Raw genomic sequence first — 27,219 nt, 5'->3', positions numbered from 1 at the left:
CCAGGCTCAAAAAGGGACTGTTAACCTTTATAGGCCCATTGTTGGGTTTTGTCTCATTTCTGTGGTTGGTGTGCAACACTCTGAAGCTTCTAAATAGTTGGATAAAAATGTCCTTTTTTTCCTTTATTTTTCTTTTCTTTTTTCATTTTGTACAACATTTAGTATATAGAGTGTCCTTCTGATATAAATTACCTGTATATTCCTTCTCACCAATCTGTTTTGTGGAGACTTGGGAATGAAAAAAAATGGGGCAGCATTAGTCAGGGGTGACAGGGGGTGCCGATCTGTAGTGTATTCCTTGGTGCTCTGCAGTGGATTACCTAACAGCAGAGACAGCTGGTGTAACAGGTCATAGGATAGGCTGCCTGACTATCAGGTCATGTGGCAAAGGAAGGGGCCAAAGCGTTAGATTGCAACTGGGGGATGTGTCGTCTCTGTGAAGTTTTCGTTTGCAGGCCCTGCTGGCTAAGGTGACCCTGGTGCACTTTGTGCCCTTTCTTTGCTGGCTCTGTAGGTCAGGCTAAGCACCAGTGTCTGGTAGGTTTGAGTTGTGGAGCAGAAAGAAGGGGAAACTATGCTGCACGTAGGATACAGCTTAGGTTTGTGGAAAGAGAATACAGTGACTTCTGCATGAGTCATACTCAGGACTGAAGGAGGGGCAGGCTTACTAGGAACCATATGACTGCAAAGATCAGGTTGGGAAGGAATGCAGATTCTTGGGGTGCTATCAAGAAGGCAGGGAGAAGAGGCTCCCTCACGCAGGACAGTGGGAAAGGAAAAGTGAAGCTTTTTTTATAGGTTAGTAAGATATATTGCATTTAGGTCACCAAAGAAGTGTGGGACAATGATGTGAAACCTTTGAAGCAAAGCCTGCTTCTAATGCAAGCACAGAAGATGGAGACTTTGTTTTACAAATAGTCACATGTAAAAGACAGTGAGTACAAGTTAATCCAGAGGAGATTCTGATTAGACAGAAGAGGAAAATATTTCACAATGAGAGCAATTGGCCATTGGAACAATCTCCGCATAAAGTGGCGGATGCCCAAATGTTTTGACTTGCTTCTAAGATTCATGTGGACCATTTTGTCTAGACTATGCTTTTACCAAGAAAAGTTGGACCAGATGAACTTTAAGGTCCCCTCCCAAGCTGGTATTCTGATTCTCTGCAGGTTTTCATTTATAGCACAACTTCATGCCTGTATAACTATTGTACATCTCCCTGCATAACTTTACTACTTCAAAGCATAACATATTTGAGAAAAAATTATTTATAACTACATATTGGATAATAGGTTGCTACGAAACAGGGTATCCTTTAAAAAGCAGGGCATGTCATTTGCTTAGCTTTGCTATACTGCTCTGTGATATATGATGCAGAGATAGCATATGGATTTTCTAGTTGTCTTACAAGCCTGAAAACTGCCAGGCACATTTAAGACATTGGAGCCAAGTAAGCATTCCCCACACTAAAGGATAGATTGTACTTAGATCTAGTGCATGAGAGAGCTCCAAAATAATATGGGGAAAAAATTTCTGGTCTAAGTTCCCAATGACCAGCTGTAAATTATCTAAAACATATCAGTGCACAGAAAAAAATAGTTTTTTTAAGAGACAACAAAAAAAAAAGCTGGAAAACTCAGTAGCTATGTTAGCATTAATGCAAATCAATATAAGCATAAAATTGATAGTTCATCTATCAATTTGACAGAAAATAACATCCCATCTCTTCCAGCTGGTCCTTAGAGATCACAGGGTCTGAATGTGGCTGGGCTTGATTTATGATTATAATCAATTTGGCACTATAGGTCTGGTTGTGTTCAATAAGAACTTTCACAACCACAGATTCACAAACAGTGCAATTTACCAATCCAAAACTACAGGTCAAGCTGTGCTCAGTAAGAACCGTCACTGCCCCAGATTCACACATAGCACACATAGTTTGGTGTATTGAAACAACAGAAACACAGACTTGGAATTGCTGTTGATAAACAGCACTAGATGTGACAGAGCTCTAACAATAACAATAATATTGTGTCAGCCTGGATAATAATAATAATCCCATGCAGAAGCTAACCAAGCAGGCATCCCTGCTTGTGAAGAGAGGAGAGTAACCCACCAACAGACTCCAAGACCTTTTTGGGTCTTTTGCTAAGTACATGAAAATTCTACCTGGCTTATATACAGCTCAATCTTATTCTCCTCCTCCTTCTTTACATGTAGCATAATCTTAAGTGGAGGATAAGTAATATAGTCATGTATGTGGTAGCATGTGCTTCATTAATCTTATTAGCATTCTCAGGGTTTGTGCCTTAATATTTAAATATTTAAACCCTTATTCAGGCAAAAGTTACTTTTTTGGCCATGGTGTCCTTCAAAGTTCTAGTTATATGACTTTGTTTTGTTCTGTTCAGTCCTTCAGAGCCAAAACAGGACCATCCTATCTCCACAGGGCCTCCTTCTTCAGCCCACTCATCCTTTCTTGACGTCAACTATGCAGAACTCAATCTGCAAAGATAGTGTACAAGGAATGTGGTATAGGCTGTAGACAGTAGGCTGTCTTAGACCTTGCCAGGCTTCTTGGCCATCACCCTACACCACCTTAAAATCAGATGAAAGAGGTACATTAAAAATGCATTCATAATCTAGAAATAATCCTAATACCACTCCTGTTGAATTTTCCCAGGCACAGTCTTCTGCAAACTCAGTACAGAAGAATCGGATAGAGGCTAGATTTTGATTTGACCAGAACTACTTCCTTTGTATTCAAAACATCAGCCTAGCTATCAGAACATAGTTAATTATTAATGCATGTGTACAATCAGGACAGCTGACTCTGCAGATTGTTAGCAGGTTAGCATAGTGTACTTCTGTTTAAGCAGATCAGAGAAGGAAAATAGGATTGAAAGTTTACTTGAAATGTTTTGTTAGGCTAAGAAAAATGTAGAATATTCTTGCTAACCACACATCAATGCGGTTTCCACAGTTTCAGTGCATTCCGGATTTACTCTAAGATGTCAAGGATCTTGGATCAGAGAATTCTGTTGTTAGTAATTTCATTTTTAGCAAGTGTGCAGAGTACAAAGGTACTTTCAGAATGGAAGAAGTGTGGTGATCCAGAATGTGAGAGTAAGTAAAAATTTGTTTTTTTCAAAGGGAGTCTGTGGTGTATATGCAGCTATTAGGAATCATAATCTCAAATTATCAATGAAACAGACTGAAAATGAGTAGCCATAGCAAATGTTTGTTGTTAATATACTAAATTTATGAGCAATAGGCTTAAACTTTTAAAACAAAAAGAGAAAAAAAATACTTGCTGGATTGTTGTGTAAGAATATACAGATCAAAGTTCAGTAAAAATACTTTTGAATAGCTAGTTTTTCTCAGGTGTCCCCAAGTGGGCAGTAGAAAACAGATTTAAAGTATTTTTAACTTATTCTTTACAGGTATGAAATAAAATAAAATATAAATAAAATAAAAATTATAGGTTATAAACTGAGAAAGACGACTCTTTATCATCTGTTTATAGTACAATCTAGCCCATTCTGCAGAACTCTGTTTTTTCTACTGTAAGCAAACTGGTTTGCGATGGTTTTTGTAATCCTTCTTACAAAACACTCTGTTAGTATTTCCTCTTTACTTATTTTTTCTTCTTTAACGTGAAGTGTGTGCTGTAACTAATTATGTAGTTCTCAAAGAGTAAATAACTCTGCAGGAGGCAGAGCCCCTGAATCACAAGTGGGCAAATAATGTTCCATTTATTATCCACCGATTACCGTTGTGAAACCTGTCATAATCATACTTGAAGCAGTTTCTAAGCTGTTTCCATTGGTTTGGCAGACTTAAGTGTTATATTTTCAATGTGAATAGCTTCTCCTGAAGTGGAAGAGACCTTAGATTTTCTCTGCTGATGGATTTCTATTTTCTTGTGGAGCCATAACAACTCCAGTAGGTTCTGGGAGTTCAGAGATGTCTATCTTTGTGAACAGCATGAGAAATGGGCTCCAAACTGACCAGAGCATATCAGTAGTGGTTTCTGTGGGGAAAAAGAAAACTTTGGAGACAAAGAAGACTTAAATAATTCAAACTGAATTGGAAGCTTTCATTTTAACAAGAGGTTTAAGGTTTATATTGCTTAAATTTAAATTTATTTTAGTCATAAGAGAAATGTAGTCAAAATACAGAACAAAATCCCTGAAATAAATACTAGGTTTAACTTAGAATTTCTAAAATATAAAATTATAAATATGCTTGGGAAATACTTTTTAGCTGTTTAGGTCTGACTTTAGTAATTGAATTTGCTAATCCTGCAAACACACTTAAGCATTAAAACCTTGGCTAGTGGAAGCCAAGCACTGGAAAATGTCCATATAGGACAAGAGCTTTTTTCCCCTTGATGTCTGCAGTACATAGGAAAGAAAGCAAGATAGGGCTGCTTTTTGCATTAGTTGATTTCCACTTGATGATAGAAATGGATAAGTATCATAACAAAGTACATACATTAAAATGTTTGCTAATACATCCGTATTTGATATATATCAGATTTCTTCAGTAACTGACTTCAGACAAAATGGATGCTGTATTTGTTTATTTCTTTCCACTTATTATTCCAGAGGCAATGAGCCGAGTTCAAGCCACTACAGACTACTTAGGACCTGATTGCCGGTATCTTAACTTCAAAACAGGGGAGGAGATCATGGTATACTCCAAACTTTCAAGGAAAAATGAAAACTTGTGGACAGGAAGTGTAAGTACTTCAACCTGAAAGACTTTCCCCATAAATATTTGAGATATAATAATAGCATAACAACTGCAGTCTACTTGCTTCTAAGGGTCTTCTATCTCTTTTGGGATATTAACCAGTCATGGATCAATACAGTATTTGGGAGATGGGTCATTGTTACTGCCTTTATATAGAAAGAGAAAATCAAATCTTGGCAAAGATCACTCACAGAGAAACAAAGTCAAGATCAGAATACAAGTTTTCTGTTTCCTTCATCTTATCATTTGACTGTAATGATTTCATCTGGTACCCTTTAAAACACTCAGGTCTATCAGGTCAGGTTCCTACCTACAGGTCTGTGGGTAAGACATCCAGTACTGGGACTTGACTTCACAATTCAGTGCTTAAGGAAAGCTCCCAGAGAAGGTATCATGCATATTTAATGACTTGGAACAAGTGTCAGTGAAGTTAGAACAGTCATTTAAGAAGGAATGGATGCATTGATCCAAATAAAGTTTTACTGCTAGTAAAACTGTGTAAGTGCTTCAAAACCACAAGATATTAGTAAATTTTTGGGTTGGTTTTTTTTTTCTGCAAATAAACTGTCACATTTATTGTTTAACAGTGAAATTCTGTCTTCCTTTCTTTCATCCAGGAGTATCTTTGCAGGTACCTCACTATTCCTTGCTTTCCAAGAAGTATCCCTCCATTAAAGGCTCTCTGCAATGGTCTGATGTAAAGCCAGCAGTGGTTTCTCGGCCAGAGGGACTTGATTCTTTTGGACACTATGATTAACTTATTTTCTGTAGTGTTGCCATCTTCATTGTCATTTTCTCTTGAGCTGCTGCTGGCCTCATATCTGAATTTCATATCCTACTTTCCTCGTAACTTACTATGGGTCAACAGTTATTAAGGCATGACTTCTTTCCCATATGAGGCAATAGGAAATTTGCAGCCAATTTTAGAAGGAACTGGCTGCGACCATCAGTGCACACAGCACTGTCTTCAGCTGAAGCAGTTTTAAGGCTACTGCCTTGGTTCTGCACAAACACATGTTCATAGAAATAATACAAATAATAGTATGGAGTAATATACTTCCCCTTGCTTTCTGAAATGGCAAGTGCAACACTTCTGTGAAGGAAAAACAAACCAATCTTCTGACAAAACGGAATGAAGGAGATAGGGGGCAGTTCTATAAACTTATTGTTAATCCATAATTTTCCAGCACATATGCAAGTACCTAACATATATATCCCTGAAGTTTAAATGCTCTTATTAGTTTTTTATTTTTTACAGAAAGGAAAGGATTTTGGATATTTCCCAAGAGATGCTGTGAAGGTTGAGGAAGTTTTAATTGGAGAAGAAGTTGAAGTGCTTACTAAGGTAAACCAACATCACCAGATTTTCCAATGTAGTTTACAGCAATCAAAAATCTAATAGCCAGTTAGAAATTCAACTGTCGATGAATATTTTATTTCAGATAATTCAAAATGTGTTTTTATTATTGTTCCATTTGCGTGTTTATTCTCCTCTAAAGTAATTTCTATATAATTAAAGATACAGAACCTTTAGGAATAATATAATTAAATACAGTTCTTTGTGTAAAGTTATAACAGAGAGAATGACAATATATATTGCTGTGGGACACGGTGATATAGAAAATTACACACTAGAACATTTTAAAAGTTAATATTATTCTTCTAGGAAACGGATTTCCTTTGTCTTCATGAAGATAAGTACACTTTTGAAAATGAAGACAACACATTATATGATTACAACAAAGAAAGTGAATATTCATTGTCTGATGCAGAACCAAAGCTGCATGAAAATGAACTCTTAAAACATACAAGAGACTCCATACAAAGTGAAGAAAGAACTGAATCAGTTTCTGAAAATGACTCAGAGGAATCTCACACTCAAGAATCTGTAAACAGAAAGTTGGTTAGAAAAGACGACACTGAAGAGCCACAAATGCAAAACAGTCTCCCACTAGAACCTGCTCAAACTCAGTCCAGTTGGATTTCAGGATGGTTTACCACAGAAAGTGAAAATTATGAAGAGCCCTTAAAAGTCATTACTGAATCTGCAGAAGAAAATAAATACCAAGGCAGAAAAATAGAGGTAACAGCTGAAAACTATTTACAGGAGTCAAATGATAAGGAGGAACAAGAACCCCCTGCATCTGGTTGGTTTCAAGGTGGACTGACAAACTTTCTGTATTACAGTGAAGAGAAAGAAGATGCTGATTTGGTATCAGAAAAAAATGATCCACAAATCCATAAAGTTCCTGGTGTGCCTGAGCATTCTAATACTGAACAGGAAACAACAGTCACTGAGGTATTGCCAGAAAAAGAAAAGAGCGAAAGCCAAGAATCCGAATCAAACTGGTTTAATTTGGGTTTAAGTAATGTTCTTAATTTTGGCCATGCTGAGGAAGCTACAATTGCTACAGAGGACCAGAGGAGCAGACAAACAACGGATCAAGCAAATAAGTATGAGGAAGAGCAGACTTTAGACCAGAAAGAATTACATATGGACAAAGAATCAAAGGAAACAGTTAAGGCAGCGACAGATGAAGAGAATTATGCACAAGTAACAGATTCAAACAGTAACAGGCCAAGTCCTGGGGAGATACCAGCAAGTGTACATACTCTTAATGACACCAAAAACACCTCAATTAGCACAGAATCACCTTTTGATATATTAACATGTGACAAAGATAAACCAATTGACCCTTACAGTTCAGAAGAAGACTTGGTATCAGAAAGCCAAGTGCTGAAAAACACTGAAGCTGAAAAGAAAAATCAGGAGTCAGAAAGAAGACATGGCCAATCAGGTTGGTATACAAATATCTATAATCGTTTTATTAATTATAATATGGACAAACATGATAATCAACAGGGACATGAATCAATTGCATCAAATTTATTCTTCTCATAACCCAACTCTGAATTGTGATCCCTCAGACACAAGAAATACAGGAAGAAAGCCTGACATATCTGAATTCATATCTGAAGAGCCATTGCCTCTCTTTTAGTCATTCTGCGGACATACTGAAGCTTCAGAGTTCAACAGCCAAAGAAGGGCAAGTGCAGAGTTATGGGGAACTACCAGGAACTGCACATAATCGTCTGGGCATCAAGAAGACCTCATGTGACAGTGAACCGAGTCTTAGTCTGGAAACACCCGAGAAAGACAAACTAGTCAAAGGTTGTGATGCAGAAAAAAATTCAGCATCTAAAAGCCATTTCAAAATGGATAGTAATGTAAAAGATGAAATTCAGAAATCAGAGAATAAAAATGTCCAACAGGGTTTTTATGAAAATAGCATCAGATATTTCAGTCAGGATATTTTTAATGATGGACATCATCAGAAATCTGGGGAGTCCCAAGAACTGACTCCAGACCAACCTTTCTCTCCTCATTCCTCATCCAATGGCCTCAGTTTAATAGGTATCAAATTTCCAAAGAAACTGGCCATTTGGAAGACATACGGAGTTTCAGAATGGAAGGTAAAAACTGCTAGCTGAGAAGAACTAAGTTTCCATAATAAAAAAAAGCCTTGGTAAGCCTTGATAAAATACCACAGGGAAAAGAAACTGAAGGCACTTCAAATCAGAAGGTTAAACATAACATATCAGGTAACAGTAATGCAAATACCTCCAAAAAGAATGATCTTTCCTTGTCAGCTGGCAGTGCAAAGTAACAAATAGGGCAGAGGAGAAAAAAACTCCAACAAAATCTACCAAACAAGTAGAAGATTGGATAACTCTTGATGCTCTTGCTTATAGCTTGTCAGAGAGGAGCAACAAACTGAACGAATTCCTATAAATGTGCATCACCAGGAAGGTGGAGGAGAACTAAGATGGGAAGATTCAAGTTCCCAGCATCAGCTTCTGGTACCAGAGAATGGACAGTCTTAATCTAGATCTCAGAAAGAAATATAAAAATTACCTGTGATACAGTAAAACAAAATACAAATCTGCATCCTCAGATTTCGGCCTATCAATTCAAACCACCATGACAGTGCAAGATACAAAAGCATAGAAAATTAATCTGAGTTTTGAAAGGCATCATCAAACACTACTTCAAAAGACTAAGTAATACCAGTCTTCAGATGAATCCAAGTCCAAAAAAGTATTTATAAAGAAAATTTCTTGAGAATAAAAGCAAGAGTCATGTGATATTAGTCTGACCAAGAGTAAACTTTTACCCTGGGAGCCCTCTAAAATAGAAAATATTTTTAAAGAGAAAAAAAAAGACAGTTAGTGTCTCCTAAAGCCATCTAACTAAAAAGCCAGACTTCTATTTTAAAAAGTTGATTAATTAAATCCTGGCAACCTGGGATTGCTCAGAAACCTGGCTGATAGAGTAGATGTTGAAAAAGAAGATACTGTTGTAACTGAAAGGATGAATAATGCTGAACAAAAAAAATGCTGCTACTAAAATTATCTAGGAGAAGAAAAAAAAGAAAGATTCTGAAAATAAGAGTCAAAATCCAGAAATACAAATAATAGCAATTATACTCTAACAAAAAGGGTTTCAGTAGTATTTTTACCAGACCATCATGGTCCTTTGCAAATATATTTAGTAAAACTAACAGTTAAGCCTGTCAAAAAAAGTCTAAGCATATATGTTTGGTCAAAAAAAACCCAAAGGAAAATTGAAGTAACATTAGGACTAGTACACTTGAATACTGCACAGAAGAATGAGAGGGAATTAAAAGGAAAAGAATCCGAACAATTTAAGATACTACTAAATATAGAGAAGGTGCAGAAAAAAGAAAAACCAGGCAAATATTGTATGACAAACAGATTTACCAAACCCATTAATTGCATTTCAACAATTTTATTTTAATTAAAACAAGATATTAAGCAACCCTTAGAGCATCTCTGTGATGCCAGCAAACTGCTGCAGCAGCACGAGCCATTTGAAAAGATTCATCATGAAATCACAGCTTACTCAACTAAAGATAATGCTGTGTGGAGGCAACAGGTCATTGTATCTGCACAAAAGGGGCACAATTTGGACACTGAGCAGGGAAAATATACAGAAAAAAGAAATGTTCTTCTAGAGCTGCCAGAGGTTTTGTCTGCTATAACAATTAAGTGTGCTGCCCAAACTGCAGCTAAAGTTACTAGAGCAATGTTTCACTAACAGAGATTTAGCAAGAACAAAATATCCTTTGTTTGCAGAAAAAAAATACAACAGATACAACACTGTCTCCTCCTGGTGATTTAGAATGAAGATGTAGTGAGCCTAACTCGTACCAGTTAATGACTGATTTATGATATTTCGAGGATCCGATAATACAAGTTAATATAATGGTAACAGTTTAAGAGCAAATTACTTGTCTTGAATTTGGACCACTGGACTATTTGTGATGTGTATCTTTGGCCAGTACTGTCCTGAAGCATATAATTAAATTAAACAATTTGTAATTTTTTTTTCCTTGTGGGTAAGCACAGTGTGGGTTTTTTTTGAAAGCAGTATTTTATTGGCTCCAGGCAATTTACTCCAAGTCACTAAAACTGGGGCAGCCAGGTGCCTTCAGTCATACTTCTGCATGAACATGCCTGTGGTTTCTTGTATTTTGCAGTGAAACTTGGTATCTTGAGGGAATTTGTTAATCTTTAATCCTACGTGGCATTTTAACTGCTCTCCCTCTAAAGCTTACCCCAGTTGTATCTGGATATAAGAAAGAGATCTCCCTGACCAGGGAACCTGTAGACTATCAAAACCAAACATATTTTTTCCTGAACATTGATTTTTAACTACTTTACTACAACACAAGTTTTTCTTAAAGCTCTATCCTTCAAATTCTGACATCATTATTTGTATAGTGTTTCTTAAATCATAAATCTGTAGCACATTTATTCTAATGTGATACTCTAGTGTTTGGCTTTAAGTTGAGGAAAATAAAAATTAAAAAATTAAAATCTCTGTAGAGGTTAATATCTTACAGGAGTAAGTTGAATCCTCTAAAAATAACCATAATTTCTCTTCACAATTATGTGCAGGAGTAGGCAGAAGAAAGCTACTAGAAGAAACACCAGAGAAGGAACATGAAATGATTGTAGCTGTAGACAGTGGACGTGACAGTGATCAAGATTCAAAAGCAACAGCCATAACTTCAGTAAATTCTGAAATAAAAATGGACAGTTCAGTAGCTGACTCTGAAGCTGATGTCAAAAAGTCTTTCTCTGATGCCATCCAGAACTATGTTCCAAGTAATGGTAAGTGCTAAGTTTCTTAATTTTAAGGAAAATAAATTTTCAATCTTAAAAAAAAACCCCAAAAAACAAAAAAACCAGTTGGAATTATATGAAGTTGACAATAGTAATGTAAAACTTGTTTTATTCCTTATGATCAAACCAGAAGGAGGCTGGATATATCAGATACTTCTGTGCTTGAATGCACTTGAGATCAGAGAAACAATAAAATCTGCATCGTCAGCAGTGATGATTATCATCAAAACGGTAAGAATTCTTTCTGTGATATAACATTAACATCAGTGCAAATTTAAGCCAGCTACAAGTTATGTTCTGCAATGAAACTCCTAAAAAAAACCCCCAACCTTTTAAATAAACCCTCTGCAGTTCCCTTGCTTCCAGGGTAATCTAATGCCAAATGAGACAGCACAAGAAAATGTCAGGTCAGCTGCTCTTCATCTGCCTCTTTGCAGTACAGAATCTGATGAACTTAGGGTGTGAGGATTTGGGGTTTTGTTTTGTGGGCTTTTTTAACAGCCAGGAAACACCTGAGTGGCATTTTAAAATTTTTGTTTGGTTTTGTTTCTTTGTGGTTTTCTGAGTGAAACTAATAGCTTCCTTTAGTTCTCAGAACAGTGCTCATAAATTTGCTTGGACTTAAAGAACTTGGGTTATGATGAGTAAAATAACCAGAATACTTCCATTGTTTTTAAAGAGTATTTTCAAAGCTTTGATTCACAAATCTTCCCCTAGTTCATAACTGCCTTAAAAATATTTTTGTAAGCAAATGTATAAAATAGAAAATGGGCTTATTATTGCTATGAGGGTGTCTTAAACATCAAAACGTAGTGCAGAGTAAAGGTGAACCTTAAGGGGCACAACTGCACAAGAAACAGCGCTGCCAGAGCAACGCAAGAAAAGGTAGATGTTGTTGCACTGTCTCCTCCAAATAAAACAGTAGTAGCAGGTAAAGTGCCATATGGTAAACTTCAGTTCGGTGCTTTGGCTGAATTTTGTTTAGATTGGGTAATTGAAGTTTACGAACCGCATAAATTTGTTGCTAATTTCCATGTACGTATATAGAATATGGTTAAGTGGTAGTCTAGGACAATGAAAACTGAAGGGCTTTGTCCCTCGTGACCCAGACTGGATTACAACTCACTGATAGTTCACTGCTACGGCCAAACTCGTTCTTGTACTGTTTGATACAGCTAAAAAAGCTAAAAAAGGCACTTCCGCCTTCTACCTATGCCGGTCCCTTAGGTGCTTTGCAGGCAAGTCACTCACCTTGCGTTGTGAAAGTTGTTAGCACACGTTAATTTAAAAAAAAAATAATTAAATATTAATTAAAAAATAGTTAAATAACAAAACTCAAACCAAACAAAATTAGAGTTAATCTTAGTGAATGAGAAGAGGAAGAATCCCTTGCTGTGTGGCATTGCATCTGCCCTTACATCGGGATCAGCGGCCCGGCAGGACCATTTTTAGCACAGGCACTTGGCAGCGCTCCGGCCCGCCCAGCCCTGCGCAGCCGGGCTCGCACCGGGACCCACCTGCGGCCCGGCCCTCCCCTCCCCGCCCCTCCCCGCCCCGCCGGGCACCGCCGGCCCCGCCGCCCGGGCCGGGACACGCCTGGCGGGCGTCCCACCGGGAGCCAGGCCTTGCCGGGGAGTTTTATTTCTGTGCCACCCGCTGCCGCCCGGGCGCACATGGAGGCGGCCGGCGCCGCACGGGAGGTGAGTTTCTCTGAGCGTAACTTTGGGGAGGAACAGGAGCGGGTTCCGCGGGGCCACGTCGGTGCCGGAGGACGGGGACGGGACGGTGGGCGCACGCCGAGGGGAGCTGTCGGTCCTTCCCGCCTGCGGTCCCCCTGCCCAGGGGCGGCTCTGCCGCACGGGCCGGGAGCCGCCAGGGAACCGCGCTGGGCGGGCGGGGAGAGCCGGCCCCGGCGGCTCCCACCTGTGCCGCGCGCCCCCCCGTTACCCGCGGCAGCAGTGGTTCTTCCCCCGCCCCCCGCGCGGCAGTGGTACGGGCCGGTTGTCAGGCGGCGGGCCGGAAGGGGCGCGCGCCGCCCGCGGGAAGATGGCGGCGGGTGGGCGCGGGGGGCCCGGCGGCGGCGGCGGCGGCACGGCCGGGCTGTGGCCGGGGCTGCGGGACAGCGCCCGGCGCTACTGCGGGCTGGCCTGGGAAGGGCTGCGCTGCGTGAGTGAGGGAGTGACGCGGGGCTCGGCGCAGCCCCCGCGAGGGCCGGGGTCTTGTGCAGCGCTGCTGTCGAGAGGCTTGGGCAGGGGAGAAATCGAAATTAAGACTTAACTGTACAGTAGCCTGTTTTTAAGCACGGGTCACATGTAGTAAATTTGAGCTGCATTGAGCATGTCGTATCTTTGAGCAAATAGACAGATCCGTTTACAAATGAGATGTGATTGTATCGAAGTGTTTAAAATGTGTTAAATCACCGGTGCGTTCAGTATGTTATTTTAGCATGAGGTTGGTTGAACAGGTATTTCTACCAAACAATCAAGAAATACTGCTATTGGTTCTTCCAGCAGTGAACTGGGTAGACTACTCAAAGGAGAATTTTCCGTAGTAAGTTCTCCGTACCTAAAGGGGCCTATAAAAAGGCTGGAGAGGCACTTTTTGCAAGGGCATGTAGAGATAGGATAAGGGAGAATGACTTTAAACTGGAAGAGGCTAAGTTTAGATTAGATAAGAGAATTAAATTCTTTACTATAGGGGTGAGGAGGCACTGGAACAAGTTGTCCAGAGAAGCTGTGGATGCCCCATCCCTGGAAGTGTTCAAGGGCAGGCTGGACGGCTTTGAGGAAATAGGTCCAGTGGAAAGTGTTCTTGCCAATGGCAGAGGGATTGAAACTAGATGATCTTTTAGGTCCCTTTCAACCCAAATCATTCTATGATTCTGTAATTATTGGTAGACTCAGAAAGAGAAGGTTTCAGAGCTTTATCTGTTGATCTTCATATCTTGTTGGAACTTCTTTCTTCTTTTTTTTCCTTCACTTGGTAAATCTATCATTTAAAAAGCAAATGCTTCTGTTAACCATTTTTCTCAGAATTTTGGAAAAAAAATAGATAGACAAGTTTATATATATCTATAAAATAGATATACATAGTTTACTTATTAGAAGTAAACTATGTCAACATGTAATGTCTGTTTCTGTTGAGAATATTAACCTCTTTTCCTTTAGCTGAAGCTTTTTACTTTACTTTTCAGGCTGTGGCTTCACTGCCTGAAGATATGAGACCTGGCCCTGATCTGTATGGTTTCCCATGGGAAATAGTGATTTGTGGTGGCATTGTTGGAGCCTTGACAATTTTCTTGTTCCTGTACAGAAGTTACCAATCAGTAAGTGTTTTGGTTTAACCCTGGACAGCAGCTGAGCACCACACAGCCACTCTCTCGCTCCCTCTCTCACGTTGGAATGAGGGAGAGAATCAGAGGACTAAAAGCTAGAAAACTGGTGGGTTGAGATGAAGACAGTTTAATAGGGAAAGCAAAAGCTGTGCATGCAACAAACCAAAACAGGGAATTGATTCACGACTTCCCATGGGCAGGCAGGTGTTCAGCTGTCTCCAGGAAAGCAGGGCTCCATTACATGTCGCAGTTACTTGGGGAGACAAACTCCATCACTCCAAACACCCCACCCCCCCCTTCCCCTCACCTTTATGTTCTGAGCATGAAGTCACACGGTGTGGGTTATCCCTCTGGTCAGTCGAGGTCAGCTGTCCTGTGTCCCCTTCCAGCTTCTTGTGAATCCAAAGCCTCCTTGTGGGTGAGGTGGGGCAGGAAGCAGAAGAGGTCTTGACTCTGTGTGAACACTGCTCACCAATAACTAAAACATCCGAGTGTTATCAGTGCTTTTCAGCACAAATCCAAAATAAAGCCCCGTACCAGCTACTATGAAGAAAATTAACTCTTATCGCAGAAAAAACCATCACAGGAAGTGTTCAAGTTACTTGCAGATATGTAGAGTGCGTTAATAGTTTGCATTGAAGTTGTTATCCTTCCTGTTCAAGATATATAATGCTTCCGAGTTTTAAATCTATTGTGATTGAATTTAGAATTCCTCTAAAAGAGAAATTGAAAAGTCTGTTTTGTCAAGATAATAAGTGTTTGGACATGTAGTGACTGACTGTTGTAAGAGGAAATGCAGTGAAACTCGCTGTAGTAAGGCTTCCTTTTTTGTTTTTAATTTCTACACTGGACTTTCAAAGTCAGCCCTTAAATTATTTTCACAGGAGACAGATGTCTAGGGTGTATGTATTGCTGTGTGTATTGATATCTCTGTGACTAGCCTAGCCATAGCCAGAGCAGCTTGGGTCTTTCCAGGTAATTGTAAGCAAAAGCAATCCACATGGTTTCCTGTCAAGAGAGACATTTTAAAATTGTTTGGACAGTGACACCTGGATTCTGTTTACTGCAACACTGAAACCCTGAAACAATTTAACTGCATGCTCTTTGTAAGCACTGATCTGATGACTTTGAGAATTGCAGTGCTGAAACCTTTTAAGGCACTAATCAGATTGTATTTCTGAGATAATGCCTGTCTTCTCTTGTGAGTAAGTAAAGATCTGATTATTAAAGGTTGCCTACCGTACTTTCCCTGCTAAGGAAATGGGGTCAGTATCTGTAATTCAGTATTCTTTTCACATCCTCTCATACAGACAGTGTGATTTTGGTACTAGGTGTAATGATACTCATGTTTGAAGATTGGTTGCATAGCTGTTTAGTTTTTCAGATACGAGCAACTGCATTTTTAGGGTTTTAACATCAACTAACCTTGTCTGTAAGGGGATCTGTGTTTGTGTAAGTTAATGTAACTATAATTTAGTCATACCTTTTGTTCTCTAGAGGCATCCCTCTAGAGAGGATACAAAAAGCATTTGAACTGAAATCATGCAAACAGCTAATCTGGTATTGTTTTGCTCTTGCACATGTCACTTAAGGCGTGAAATATTACAAAAGTTATTGATAGCTTTTTCAGTCATCCATACTTAGAACTGCACTGACTGCTCCTTGAAGGTGGTTACTTAGAAGTAATGGAGTTTAGTTTTGGGGATGATAGGATAAAAGTATACTTATGACTTTCTTACCCTTTTTTTGTTATTTGGTCTCCTTGGCTTTAAGTGAGGAGGAAACAGGGAAGACCTGAGGGACCCATTGTTGCATTAGGCACATGACCCATGTCCAGCCCTAAGAGAAACGTTGTTTCAGTGAGCTGTGTTGTAACAGTTTTGTGGGTTCAGCCAAGTTCTGCATCTCTCGTACCGGCCATTTTTGACAGATTTTGCCTTGCAGTTTGTTAGATTTTGATTCTAGGGCACTAGACCCCACGTGGCAGCTGCTCACTTGGTACTTGCAGGATGCCCATCGGGTAGTAGCTTACTGCAGCTTTAGCTATCATGTGTTATATTGTGTGGGAGATTTTTCCCAATGGGAAATCTGAGCTTGTGTGTGGAGCTTCCCCCTCCCTTCCCTTTCCTACTCTTCTGACTGTGCATGTCCACTATGACTTTGCATAGGCAATTGTGATTATGTAATGAATATACAGAGGTGTGTTATTAAAGTGATCCAGGTGAAAACTAATCTCCTTTCCCCTCTTTTGTCTGATAAGAGTGGAAGAAGGACAGGGCAAACATGCAGACATGGAGGGCGTAAGAGCAGAAGATATGATTGCCTCTGTTTAATAGCAGCCTGTACTTATACTCCTTTTTTAAGTTCCATGGTTAAACTTGGCAAGATATCACAGCTTAAAAGATTAGTTTTCAGATAGTATGTGAGAGTAATTGATCAGACATTTTCAGTATTTATTCTCTTTCTTTTCAGGTTAGAAGTCGACTTTATGTAGGTAAGCTTATTTTTGATGCTTCATTTTCCATATTTCTTTGGAGTATGACTTTATTCTTTCTTTTTTCAGCTTTAATTGTTTGGATGATGCAACATATGCTTGTCTTTCACTTTTTAGGAAGGGAAAAACAGCTTGCCAATAAAATTGCTGAACTAGTTGAAGAAAAATGCAAAATTCTTGAAAAACTCAGCATCTGCAAAAAAGAGGTAACGGTCTTCATTTATTGCTTTCAGATGTGTCGTAGAAATGGATTCAATCTAGCAAAGTATTAACTTTTCTAGAAGATGTTTTAAAGCTTTTAAAGGGATTCTTCAAATGCTTTTTTCTGTCAGTGCCTTTAAGAGCAATCAAGGTGTTAACAAGTTCTGCCTTTAACTATTAATACAGTGTATTTCACTGGAAGCAACTTCAAAATGTCTTTCTTTGGTTTATGTCACTGGGATAATCTAGTTAGGGCTAAGGCTTTCCTGATTTCCAGCAAGGTGCATTTGTGAATATTTAGGTGATGTCTGTGTTTCAGACTAGAGCATCGCAAATTAACACTAGTATTTAATCAATTATTTACATATATTCTGACATAAAGTAATTCCTTTTCAGTTTGAAGATTTACAGTTGTCTCTGAAGGATGGTAACATTATGAAAGAATCAACAGACACATCTTTTTTTGAGGTAAAAAGAGAAATGGAAATTGTTATTTCTAAAATATAAGGCAGTATTTTAGGAAAATGCAGCCCATATTAAAAAACACCCAAGCAAACCAAATAAAAACAACAGCAAAAAAAGACAAACCCAAAAAACTCCCAACTCAATTGTTTTAATTGGGTTACTGAAAATGACATAAAATCAAAGCATTTAAATTAAGATGCTAATGTTAAGATGTTAAGTCTTTTTTAAAAATTGCATTGAGAATGAGTGATACTAGAACAAATGGCATATTGGACAACACTTAATTTTAAGAAGTAAATTATTCCCATTTCTAGGAAGGAGGGTACTGCGTGAAGTATTTTTTTCTCACATCTTATCTAGTTCAAATACTTTTCATAGGCTACAGGTGCACAGATTAAAGAAAGATTAACACTACATTGTTTATATCCCCCAAACTGAGAATACATTCATAAAAGAGTTCCGGATAAGTGAATCAAATACCTAACAGGCCCTATAAAATTCATGTAAAAAAAAGGCAAGTAGATTTATTTCATTCTGTACCTCAGATCCTATAGAGCTAATTCTTACAGCTTTTGTTAACATGCAAGAGTCTGTAGAATATTTGAGTGAAACATACTTTGCTGTCATATTTAAAACATACTTGTTGTCTTCAATATGTAATTAGTATCAGATGTTTTATTAACTCACAAACCAACTTGATTTAGGAAATACATGAAAAACTGAACAAGTCAAACTTGAAACTCAATGAGGAAATAGAGAATCTAGAAAAAGAACTGGAAGAAGAAAAATCTAAGCAGTCAGAAAATGACACCTTGGTAAGAATAAATAGAATCCTGTCTTTGTTTCCATTCATTTAAAAAATATTCTCACAGGAAAAAATCTCTGTGAAGAAGACAAACTATTTTCTTTGTGTGTTTTGAAATAAAAACTACATTTTCCATTTTGTCTTCCCTTTAACATTAGAAAAATTATAAAGGAAAATACTCAAAAGAAGAAAAGCTGGCTTTACTGATTCAGCAGTAGAACTTTTTCGGTTGGAAAATTAAAATAATTTTATTAATTGCCTAGACATTTTCAGGCAAATATGTGAAAGAAGCTATAATAACAACTAATGATTTTCAGGTGGCTGAAATTCAGGAGAAAGTGGAGTCTTTAGAGAATGAAGAAAAATCTATCCAGTCACAAATTGATGAGGTATGTCTAACTTTTATAGTTTCTGTTTTCAAATCTGCAATTTCTCTATTCCCCATGTAGTTACTGTTTTAATTTTTTTTCTATTAAGGGTGCAGAGATCATATGCTGTGTAAACCAAAAAACTTTACAAGGCTTCGTACTTTTGTGTGCCTTGATTGAGCAACTTTTAATTTCATATAATGACTGGCATTTATTGAGAAGTAGTTACCTTGTCTTTTCTTCTCCTTACTCGAGAATCTTACATAGTATTGCAAAACTACAGTCAGCAAAAACTGTTGACATTTTAGAGAAAATGTGAGAATGTGGCTGTGTAGCACAGCCAGAAAACCTAAGACAAGTCCAGTAATACCATCATGACCCCACTTATCTTCACCAATACCGTTTAAACAACACACTTTTTTATTTCACTTAGGCCAAATCTACCCTAAAAGTGTATCAGATTAATACTGAGAGACTCAAGACATCCGTTCAAGATGCAGTAGATGAAAACAGCCATCTCCAGGAAAGTGAGAAACAGGTAGGCTCTTCCTAGTTATCCTTAGAAATACTGTGTTTTCCTATGGTACTAATAAATATGATTTCTCCAAAGAGCTCATCCTCAACAAGTTTGTTAATACCTCTTGTGTGTTTTAGTAAATGGAATGAGGAAGAGGACATTTTTAAAACAACTTTACGTTGGAGTAACTTCATCTAAGATAATCCTGTTTTAAAAGAAATACAGTAGTTACAGTTTGTGGGGAATCATGAATAAAGTTCAGTGGAAGGAGGGCATGTGGTAATGTAAGACTAATAAGAACTTTGCTGAGACCTGGAGGAAAGCAGAAATATCCAAACAACTCCACAGCTAGGATTCTCTACAGAGGCAGAGAGAAAATTCTTTTACTTGATCTAGAAAACCAAAGAAATGGAGAAATTGCAGAGTATTCAGAAGGCAGGTAAAAAATATACTCTAGTACCACTGTGGATGTATTAATTGAAAGTCAGGTACGTAACAGAGGAACAGAAACGACTGTTACTTCCCAAGTTTTAGTTGTCTTTTTTCCTCTGAGCTGTAGCCAGATCACAAAGAAAACTGATTATTTTAAAATATTCAGCATATGCAATAGTTGTCCTGTGCAGTAGGTAGCTTTACAGTGAAGCTATTTTTTTTTCTAACAAATAGATATTTTCTCTGAACGTTTAATATTCTGTGTAATATTTTTGGGGTTTGAGGTGGTTTGTTGTGGTTTTAATGGATATGTGCTTATTTTCCTGACTGACTGATGATCTCCTTGTTGCCTGAGGAATAACCTGATAGATATTTGCAGAGGGGAAAGAGTAGTGGTAGGAGTGGAAGTACAGGCCTATTACTTTTTAGCAGTCTTATAAGAAGCTGCTTTAGTCCTCTCTGTCAAAACATGGTGTATATCAAACTTAGTGGTTCAGGAAAAAAAAAGGGATAGTGGAAATAAAAAATTTTCTGCAGGAGGAATATTTCAGTTCTGCACAACTCTGTTAGTAGAACTTGATCTTTTTCCCTAATTCTAAAAGGAGTCCATGTTTGTGATTACTGAAAAAAGGAAGACAATTTTATTGAGAGCTGTGGGTGGAGAAGCAGTGGATTTGACTGTTACCATTGTGAGATGAAGTTGCTCAAGAATTATTTTCTTTCAAGAGTGTTTTTTTGTCTAATGTCTACATCCTCTTTGGTTTTGTGAGGAGGAAGGGTCTGGTCTTGGTGCTTTGTTTCAAATGTGACAGTATTCTTATGTAATAAATTTTGAGAAGCAATGCATAAAGTTTTAATAGAGAGGAATTTTCTTTTTTTTTTCCCCCCCCGTAGTCATTTCTTGGGTTCAAACAGAAATAATCCAATTATTTGTGTGTGTGTGGCAAAAATCTTCACTTCCCTTCCTTTTTGATAAAGTAAAAAAGTAGTGCTTAGAGAAGGATAATACTAAGTGCTGGCAATTGCCCTATATTTCATAGGCAATTGTTTTATGTCAAGGAAAACCATGGAAAAAAATAAGTAAAAACAATTCCCAGGGTTTAATTGCCATGTTCCTAGATGGAAAAAAAAAGTTCTTTTGCATTTCTTCCAGGTAAAACCTGGGTATAAGTAGTTCCTTAACCACATTATTTAGGATTAATTACTACCCTTTGTTGTTAACTGAGCTTTGTTGCAATTTTTAGTAGTTTGAGAACATTTGTGCATCTTGTAGTTTGCTGTGCTTTTTAGTAGATAAAGAACTTAATGTTATTTGTTGCTGGAACCTGATAAGTAAAGAAGAGAAAGCATCTGCCTTGCTTATTTGTGTTCTCATTTCTGAGGTACTTTCTAAGTGTGAGACTTAGTTTACTGTATCAAAATATCCATATCCTTCTTTTATGTTTCTTTCTTACTTTTTTTTAAAGATGGAATTTCACGTATGCTCAAAAGGTAACAAAGGTGTTATTTGTTCACAGAAACTAGAGTCCTTTCTTCCTCTGCCCATTTGTATATATGGGTCATAATCTTCTAGCACATCATAGCTTAAACTTTATAAGAGATGTGCTGTTTCAGGTTTATGATGTGTCAGAGAGAGGATTGGGCCTTTTAGGTTGAACAGGGGGAACAGTTAATGAACTTCGGTGCTTTGTTGGTTTTTTGTTTTGTTTTGTTTTCTTCAGGAACATTAGAAATATATATTGCTTTAGCTCATTGCAAATCCTTGCTGTTTCTCTTTATTGTAATTCTTACAGGTGTATAAAGTCATAAATTTATTTTCTCTTTGGCTTCATGAAGAAGGAGTCTTAAAAGTCATCCTTTGATGATGACAATTAATGATAAAAATAGTTGTCTATGTATGTCTTCTAATCCCTAGTATGTTATTTGTATGATGCTGCAAATTCATACGTGGCTTTTACTGCTTGGAAAGTGCAGTTGAGTGCCAAGGGGCAATGTGTGTTAATCCAATTCTAGTCACATACTTTTTGTTCTATGCCTTCTAGTTTATCTTTGATAAGTAGTGTTCAGGCTTGCTTGTCTATTTGCATGGCAGTTCTCCTTTTTAATTACTGTTTTCTGGTTTTATTTTTAGTATAACTGGCTGTTGTGTTCTCATTGCTCAACCTGGTTATTCTTTTCTGTACATTCAGTGCCCTTATATTGATTGCCTGTTGTGCAACTTCAAGCAGTATTTTTTGACAGACTCTTAAGACGATTTGTTTGTACTTTACCCCATGTTGTTGTAGCGCATGTTTTGTCTTAACAGACATTTACATCTGTTCAATTTTGTTCTCACAATATAATTAGTTAATATGTTGCAGTGGTTATTTTTAATAGCTGGTGATGAAGTGTTCTAATCCCTTTACTCCTGTAAAATATTTTTGCAAAATGAGGAATTTTACTAGGGAATATCTGTAAATGTAACCTTGGAACCTCCCTATCATTTTAGTTAAGCACAGTTAATTGCAAAGATACATACTAGTAGGTGTTGATTACATACAGCTGTGACTTTCATTAACAAGAAAGCTTTTTTAAAATAAAATTTTAAAATTACTTTAAGAAGTATGGAGAAGGGTAGGAGAAATAACACAGTTTTGCAAGTCACATGAATATAAATAACTGCCTAAAAGCTTCCTCTTTTCCCTTACTTCTCTGACCACTTCTAAGTTGAAAAGACACAGGCACCGTTTCAGAAGTGTGTGTGCATATTTCCATCCATTCCCCAGTGTATGTAGCTGTTACATAAATTATCACTATTTTATACTCATTGCTGTTGCCACATCAAGGTTTTTAAACTGAGTGGAATATTAACTGAACACTTCTTATAAATGCTTAAAAATATCTTAACAACTAATTACAAGGGACAGCTATAGTAGCTAAAGCAACTGAACTATAACACAGAAGTCTTAATTTTCAACTCTTGAGGTAACTTTCTTGTAGTCTTATCTCAGTTAATTCTTACTGATGGGTGAGAGGTTTAAATTCCACTTATGTATAGATAATACATGTAACAGGCTCAGTACTATTCATCCTTGATTCTTGGTTTCATAGACAATCACACTAATCTGGTATCTTCCTTTTTAGCTTTTACAGGAAGCTGAAGGATGGGGTGAACGATTTAGTGAACTAAATGAACAAACAAAGATGTTTGAATCATCTAAAGCAGATGTAGAAGAAGTTTTAAAAAATAAGGAGAGCCAAATCAAGGTAAATTATGACATTTGCGATTGAGTCAAATTATTCAGACTAATGCTAATCATGGAGTTCCAAGAAAGCCTGACAACCTCTCCTATGCTTTATGCTCTTTTGGGCTTTTGTTTGCTGTCTCTATTCTCTAATGTTATGTTTCTGGCTAAGCAAAGAAAAGGTTGCTTAGCAGCACAATGGAGCAGTCTGATGAAGACAACTAAGGAAAAATTCTTTCAATTTTGATAGAGCACTGGCTTTCCCCCCTGCTGCCCCCCAGTTTAGAGTGTGGAAGTTGGGTGTATGTTCTTATAGTTGTGTACCTTACATACACAAGCCATGCTAAAAGCATGCATGCTTATAGCTATCTGAAAATTCTTCACGAGGATTTGCCCACTGACCTGCAGATACTTGCTTTGATAGAAAAAGTATTATCAGACATCTAGAATCTTGTATGTGGGGCTGACTTAATCTGCTAAGGGAACTAAATAAAGGACAGAAATGCTGGAAAGTAATTGTAATGATAACTCCCATTTTCATTGCTTGTATTTGTTTTATTGTTTGTGGGGGTTTTGTGTGCTTTTTCGTAGTCGCTGACACAGTATATACTGAATATGAAAGACTGGAGTTCAGCAATACGAGAAGATGGTGACACTGAAGACAATCACTGGGACACAGATATAAAGGGTGAAACAGAGAATGGAGAGCACTTAGGTATGGTTTGTGTCGTTTCCCTATTTAAATATTTAACAGATGTTTTAGAAATAGGGAATTGACTGACTTCCAGAAAAGTTGAAAGATTAGCTTTAAAGAAGTCAGATTTCTAAATCTCACGCGATGTCATTCATGTCGGACAGTTAACTGACACTTGGACATCTCTGGAATAGCAGCCTATTCTCCTGTTTAGCAGTGTGTGGCATATATGCTGTTACAGAGCAATGTAAAGACTCGGTGTTCAGTCTCTTGCAGAATGACATTAGCCTGTGTGAGTATTAAGCAGTGATTCTGTGGCATTTCTAGGTGGAAATCTTGCTTGTATATCTTCTTCAAGCTCTTCCCAGTACTGAGGGTCCTTAGAGCCTAATTTCTGCTTCCTTGTCATTACAGAGGTGTTACTTGTTGCAGGCAGTGTGGTAGCACTGTCATCGAATGGGTGTAGATGTGGGTCCCCTTAAACAGCAACACAGAAAATCCCTTCTTCCTCCGCTTTCCTGCTGCGGCTTCTTTTTATGCTGGTGCTTATGATACCATAGGGCACATGCCCGTGAATCCTGCAGTGTGTGTTCAGCATCTCACTTTTAATGTGACCAGTCTGAGTTGTGATTGATTGGCAAACAAAGCACTACAATATAGGCATATCTTCTACCCACACCCCCGCTTTTTTTTGCTCCTTTATTCTCCAAATATGCTGTGCCTATTGTGGTATATTGGCATTGCTCTTGTATAAAAACAAAATAATAGCAGTAAGCTCTCACCAATCTTTTTGTGTTTTTTACGTGACTTATTGTTCTATTCCTTCAACCAGATGATAAGCAAAAAAGAACTGTAAAGAAATTGATCTATGCTGCAAAGGTATGTGATTTTAAGAAACTTGTGGGTGGAAGAGGGGAAACTTGAGGGAATACATGTAATTATTCTGGTAATACCACTATTAGAGTTCAGCATCTTTTAATGTTTAATCAGATATTTTTGCATGCAAACAGTTTCTTAATCTGGTAATATTAAAGTGCTGTCTTTTTTTTCAATTTTGATTGTAGTTAAATGCTTGTTTAAAGACCATGGAAGCAGAAAGAGACCAAATGTATTCAAAACTGTCTGATGAAAATAAAGCTAAAGGAGAACTTACAGGTAATTAATGTTGGTTTGCCTTTAATAAGATGCTGCTTTGGTAAAATGGTTTTACAGGCTGCAAATATTAATTCCAGTAAAAACTGAATTAAGTTTACATTAACAACTACTTGATTTTTAAAATTCATGTTTCAAGTTGCTTAGCTATTTTAAATACATGATTTTAGACGTAGAATAATCGAAGTTGCAAGTTTGGTTGTACTCTGTTGGAATATTCTGTAGCTATTAAGATATAGAATCTTAAAATACAAGAGCAAAGTTATGTTAATAAATAGCTAATACCTCCCTTACATAATTTCTGGACATGAAACAGTGGAGTTTTAATCTAAATTTCAAAACCATCTATTAAAAGGGTAGCTTAATTATAGTTAGTTTGTAATGGGTACAAGATCAATCCTTAAAATATAAAGTACTGCATTTAGAGAATTGAACCTAAAAGCATCTTGCTCTGTTTTTTTTCCATTGTTGTGTAGGACATACTGAATTAAACCTTATGAAATGAAAGCCACTTTAATTCAAATTAAAACCTGTAATTAGCTATTGCTTTCATAATCATAGCTGGCAGAGTAGGCATCACATATGAACATACTGCTTTGATATTTGGGTGGTGAAATGCTCTGTAAGACTGTTTTTTTGGTTTCTTACAGTCCTTTAAACACATTCCTTGTGCAAGTGTGTTCTCCAAATTGACTGTAGCTCTGTCCCATAAAGGTATTCAAACTTAGTTGAAGCTTTGTTTTATTTCTTGAAAAGAGGCACAGGAATAGTAAACAGGAAAAGAAACATGACTTTGAGGTCAGTTTGGAAAGATGAAGGTAGTTTGACGAATCTGAGTTACCCATTCAGGCTGTTGGGGAAGACCTTGTGTGGGTAAATCTGCAAGAGCATATGATGGTACTAGTTTTACTTTTTTAGTCGAACAATTACAATAATAAGAGCAGTAAATGAAAATTTAGATTCTGAATTACAAAACTGCACTGGTTTGGAGCAAAGGCCTGATACGCGTGCAGGGCTGCACTTTGGGGCAGGTGGAGAGTATAGTTGCTGGTTTCTCATTTTGTGTCATATGTTGAATTACAATAACATTATTTCTTATGTTACTAAATCAACATTTAGGTTTTTACAGAGTTTTTGTGTACTAAAATATTGCCAATGTGTTATCTCAATATAATTATTTCTAAATTTGTCAGAACGCATAGAAAACCTTCAAAGTCAACAAGCTTCCTTGCGGTCTGAAAATGAACGTTTTGAAAGTGAAGTTCAAAAGCTTCAGCAGAAACTTAAAGTAATGACTGAGCTTTATCAAGAAAATGAAATGAAACTACACAGGTGCTGGTTCCTCTTCTTAAGTTCAATGCTTGCTGTTTGATTTGAATGTAACTCTGATTTGGGGGACTGAAAATTATTGAAAGTGTGAATACTACTCTCCAGAATTTTCTGAATTGTGAAGACAATTTATTACACTTCCATGTGCATTTGTAATTACAGTAGTTTATAGAAGCTGTTTCCATGAAACAATTCATTTTAGGGCTTTTCCACAATCAAGTATAGAAACAAAGAAGTAACAGATTTTTAATCTATGAAACAAGGCAATTAAAGTAGGAAAGCTTTATTATTTTTTCTTTATTTAAATTATTTTATGATGTAATACGTGTCAAAGTGAAAGAAAATCAGTAGGTGCTTTAACTGTGAGATATATTTTATGTAATAGAGAGAGCAAGGAATGTCAGAGGAATTATGAGATATATATAAAACTAAACGTAAAATGTAGGCAAGCTCTTGTTGATAAGCAACATAAAACCCTTGTGAATCAGGCTTTCCTCACCAAGAAAACCAGAATATGAAGGCTGTACTATCTGCCTCACAGTCAGGGTGTTGGTAGGGATTATGACCCGAGTGATTGAAATCAGAAATATGTTTAGGACTAGAAATTAAAGTTGATTGGTCCAGAGCATGTACTAACCTTCAGAAGTGTGTGTGGCAGCAGGGCACATCATTTTAGGGCATGATGGTAAAATTACAGTTTCACTAGTCGGAAATTATTTCTTTGAAGAGTGGGCATAATCTTGAAGGCAGCAAGAGAATCAGCACAAGACTAGATCCTGTACTGAGCAGTATGCAGGACCTTTTTAAAGTATTACTTCAGTAATCTGCTCTGTAACATATATATTTGTGTAGATATTTAGCCTCTTTGTAGATGCAACAAACCCTAGAAATCACTACATTAACATTTTGATTTTTAAAAAAGAGCAAGGAGGGAGTGGGAAGGAACCTGTTAAAAAGAAGATACGATAAGCAGGCAGAAAGAAGACTGTGGATGATATTTAAAAATGCCTCACTAAAACTCAGAAAATGTATGCTGCTAGTCAAAGAGTTTTAGAAAAGCCAAAAAGGAGTGGGGAGAAGCTGGTGTGGTGATGTAGCAGCACAAAAAAGATTTAGAATTAATTAAGGCATCTTCTGAAAACTGGGTCTGTTCAAACAGGGGAAATGAAAAAGTAGGAAATGACTGGGTAGAAAAGAAATTTAAATCATGTTCACGAAATCCATGATTTAGACAAC

At 37.4% G+C, this 27,219-nt stretch overlaps 1 protein-coding gene across 3 annotated transcripts in view; it reads left to right on the top strand.

Annotated features, from left to right (window-relative positions):
* The first annotated feature begins 2,853 nt into the window (after positions 1 to 2,853).
* Positions 2,854 to 27,219, top strand: part of MIA2 (MIA SH3 domain ER export factor 2) — a 36,200-nt gene continuing 11,834 nt past the window's right edge. Inside the window, exons 1-18 of one of the 3 annotated variants that reach the window (XM_019281543.2) lie at positions 2,854 to 3,126; positions 4,611 to 4,744; positions 6,017 to 6,103; positions 6,425 to 7,556; positions 10,741 to 10,956; positions 11,099 to 11,199; positions 14,162 to 14,293; positions 16,775 to 16,796; positions 16,914 to 17,002; positions 17,394 to 17,465; positions 18,167 to 18,277; positions 18,585 to 18,656; positions 19,069 to 19,173; positions 22,708 to 22,830; positions 23,400 to 23,523; positions 24,335 to 24,381; positions 24,567 to 24,657; positions 25,848 to 25,986. In XM_019281543.2, the coding sequence (XP_019137088.1) occupies positions 3,012 to 3,126; positions 4,611 to 4,744; positions 6,017 to 6,103; positions 6,425 to 7,556; positions 10,741 to 10,956; positions 11,099 to 11,199; positions 14,162 to 14,293; positions 16,775 to 16,796; positions 16,914 to 17,002; positions 17,394 to 17,465; positions 18,167 to 18,277; positions 18,585 to 18,656; positions 19,069 to 19,173; positions 22,708 to 22,830; positions 23,400 to 23,523; positions 24,335 to 24,381; positions 24,567 to 24,657; positions 25,848 to 25,986 (2,912 nt within the window). In that variant the 5' untranslated portion in view covers positions 2,854 to 3,011. Of the gene's footprint in view, positions 3,127 to 4,610; positions 4,745 to 6,016; positions 6,104 to 6,424; positions 7,557 to 10,740; positions 10,957 to 11,098; positions 11,200 to 12,522; positions 12,669 to 13,044; positions 13,135 to 14,161; positions 14,294 to 16,774; positions 16,797 to 16,913; positions 17,003 to 17,393; positions 17,466 to 18,166; positions 18,278 to 18,584; positions 18,657 to 19,068; positions 19,174 to 22,707; positions 22,831 to 23,399; positions 23,524 to 24,334; positions 24,382 to 24,566; positions 24,658 to 25,847; positions 25,987 to 27,219 lie in introns of those variants that run through there. The other 2 variants (XM_039553450.1, XM_010392597.2) reach the window with 2 other exon arrangements.

The sequence above is a fragment of the Corvus cornix genome, chromosome 5 (assembly GCF_000738735.6).
Source record: "Corvus cornix cornix isolate S_Up_H32 chromosome 5, ASM73873v5, whole genome shotgun sequence".
Lineage (NCBI taxonomy): Eukaryota > Metazoa > Chordata > Aves > Passeriformes > Corvidae > Corvus > Corvus cornix.
The sequence above is the reverse complement of the archived record's forward strand: the minus strand, read 5'-3'. Positions and strand labels throughout refer to the sequence as shown.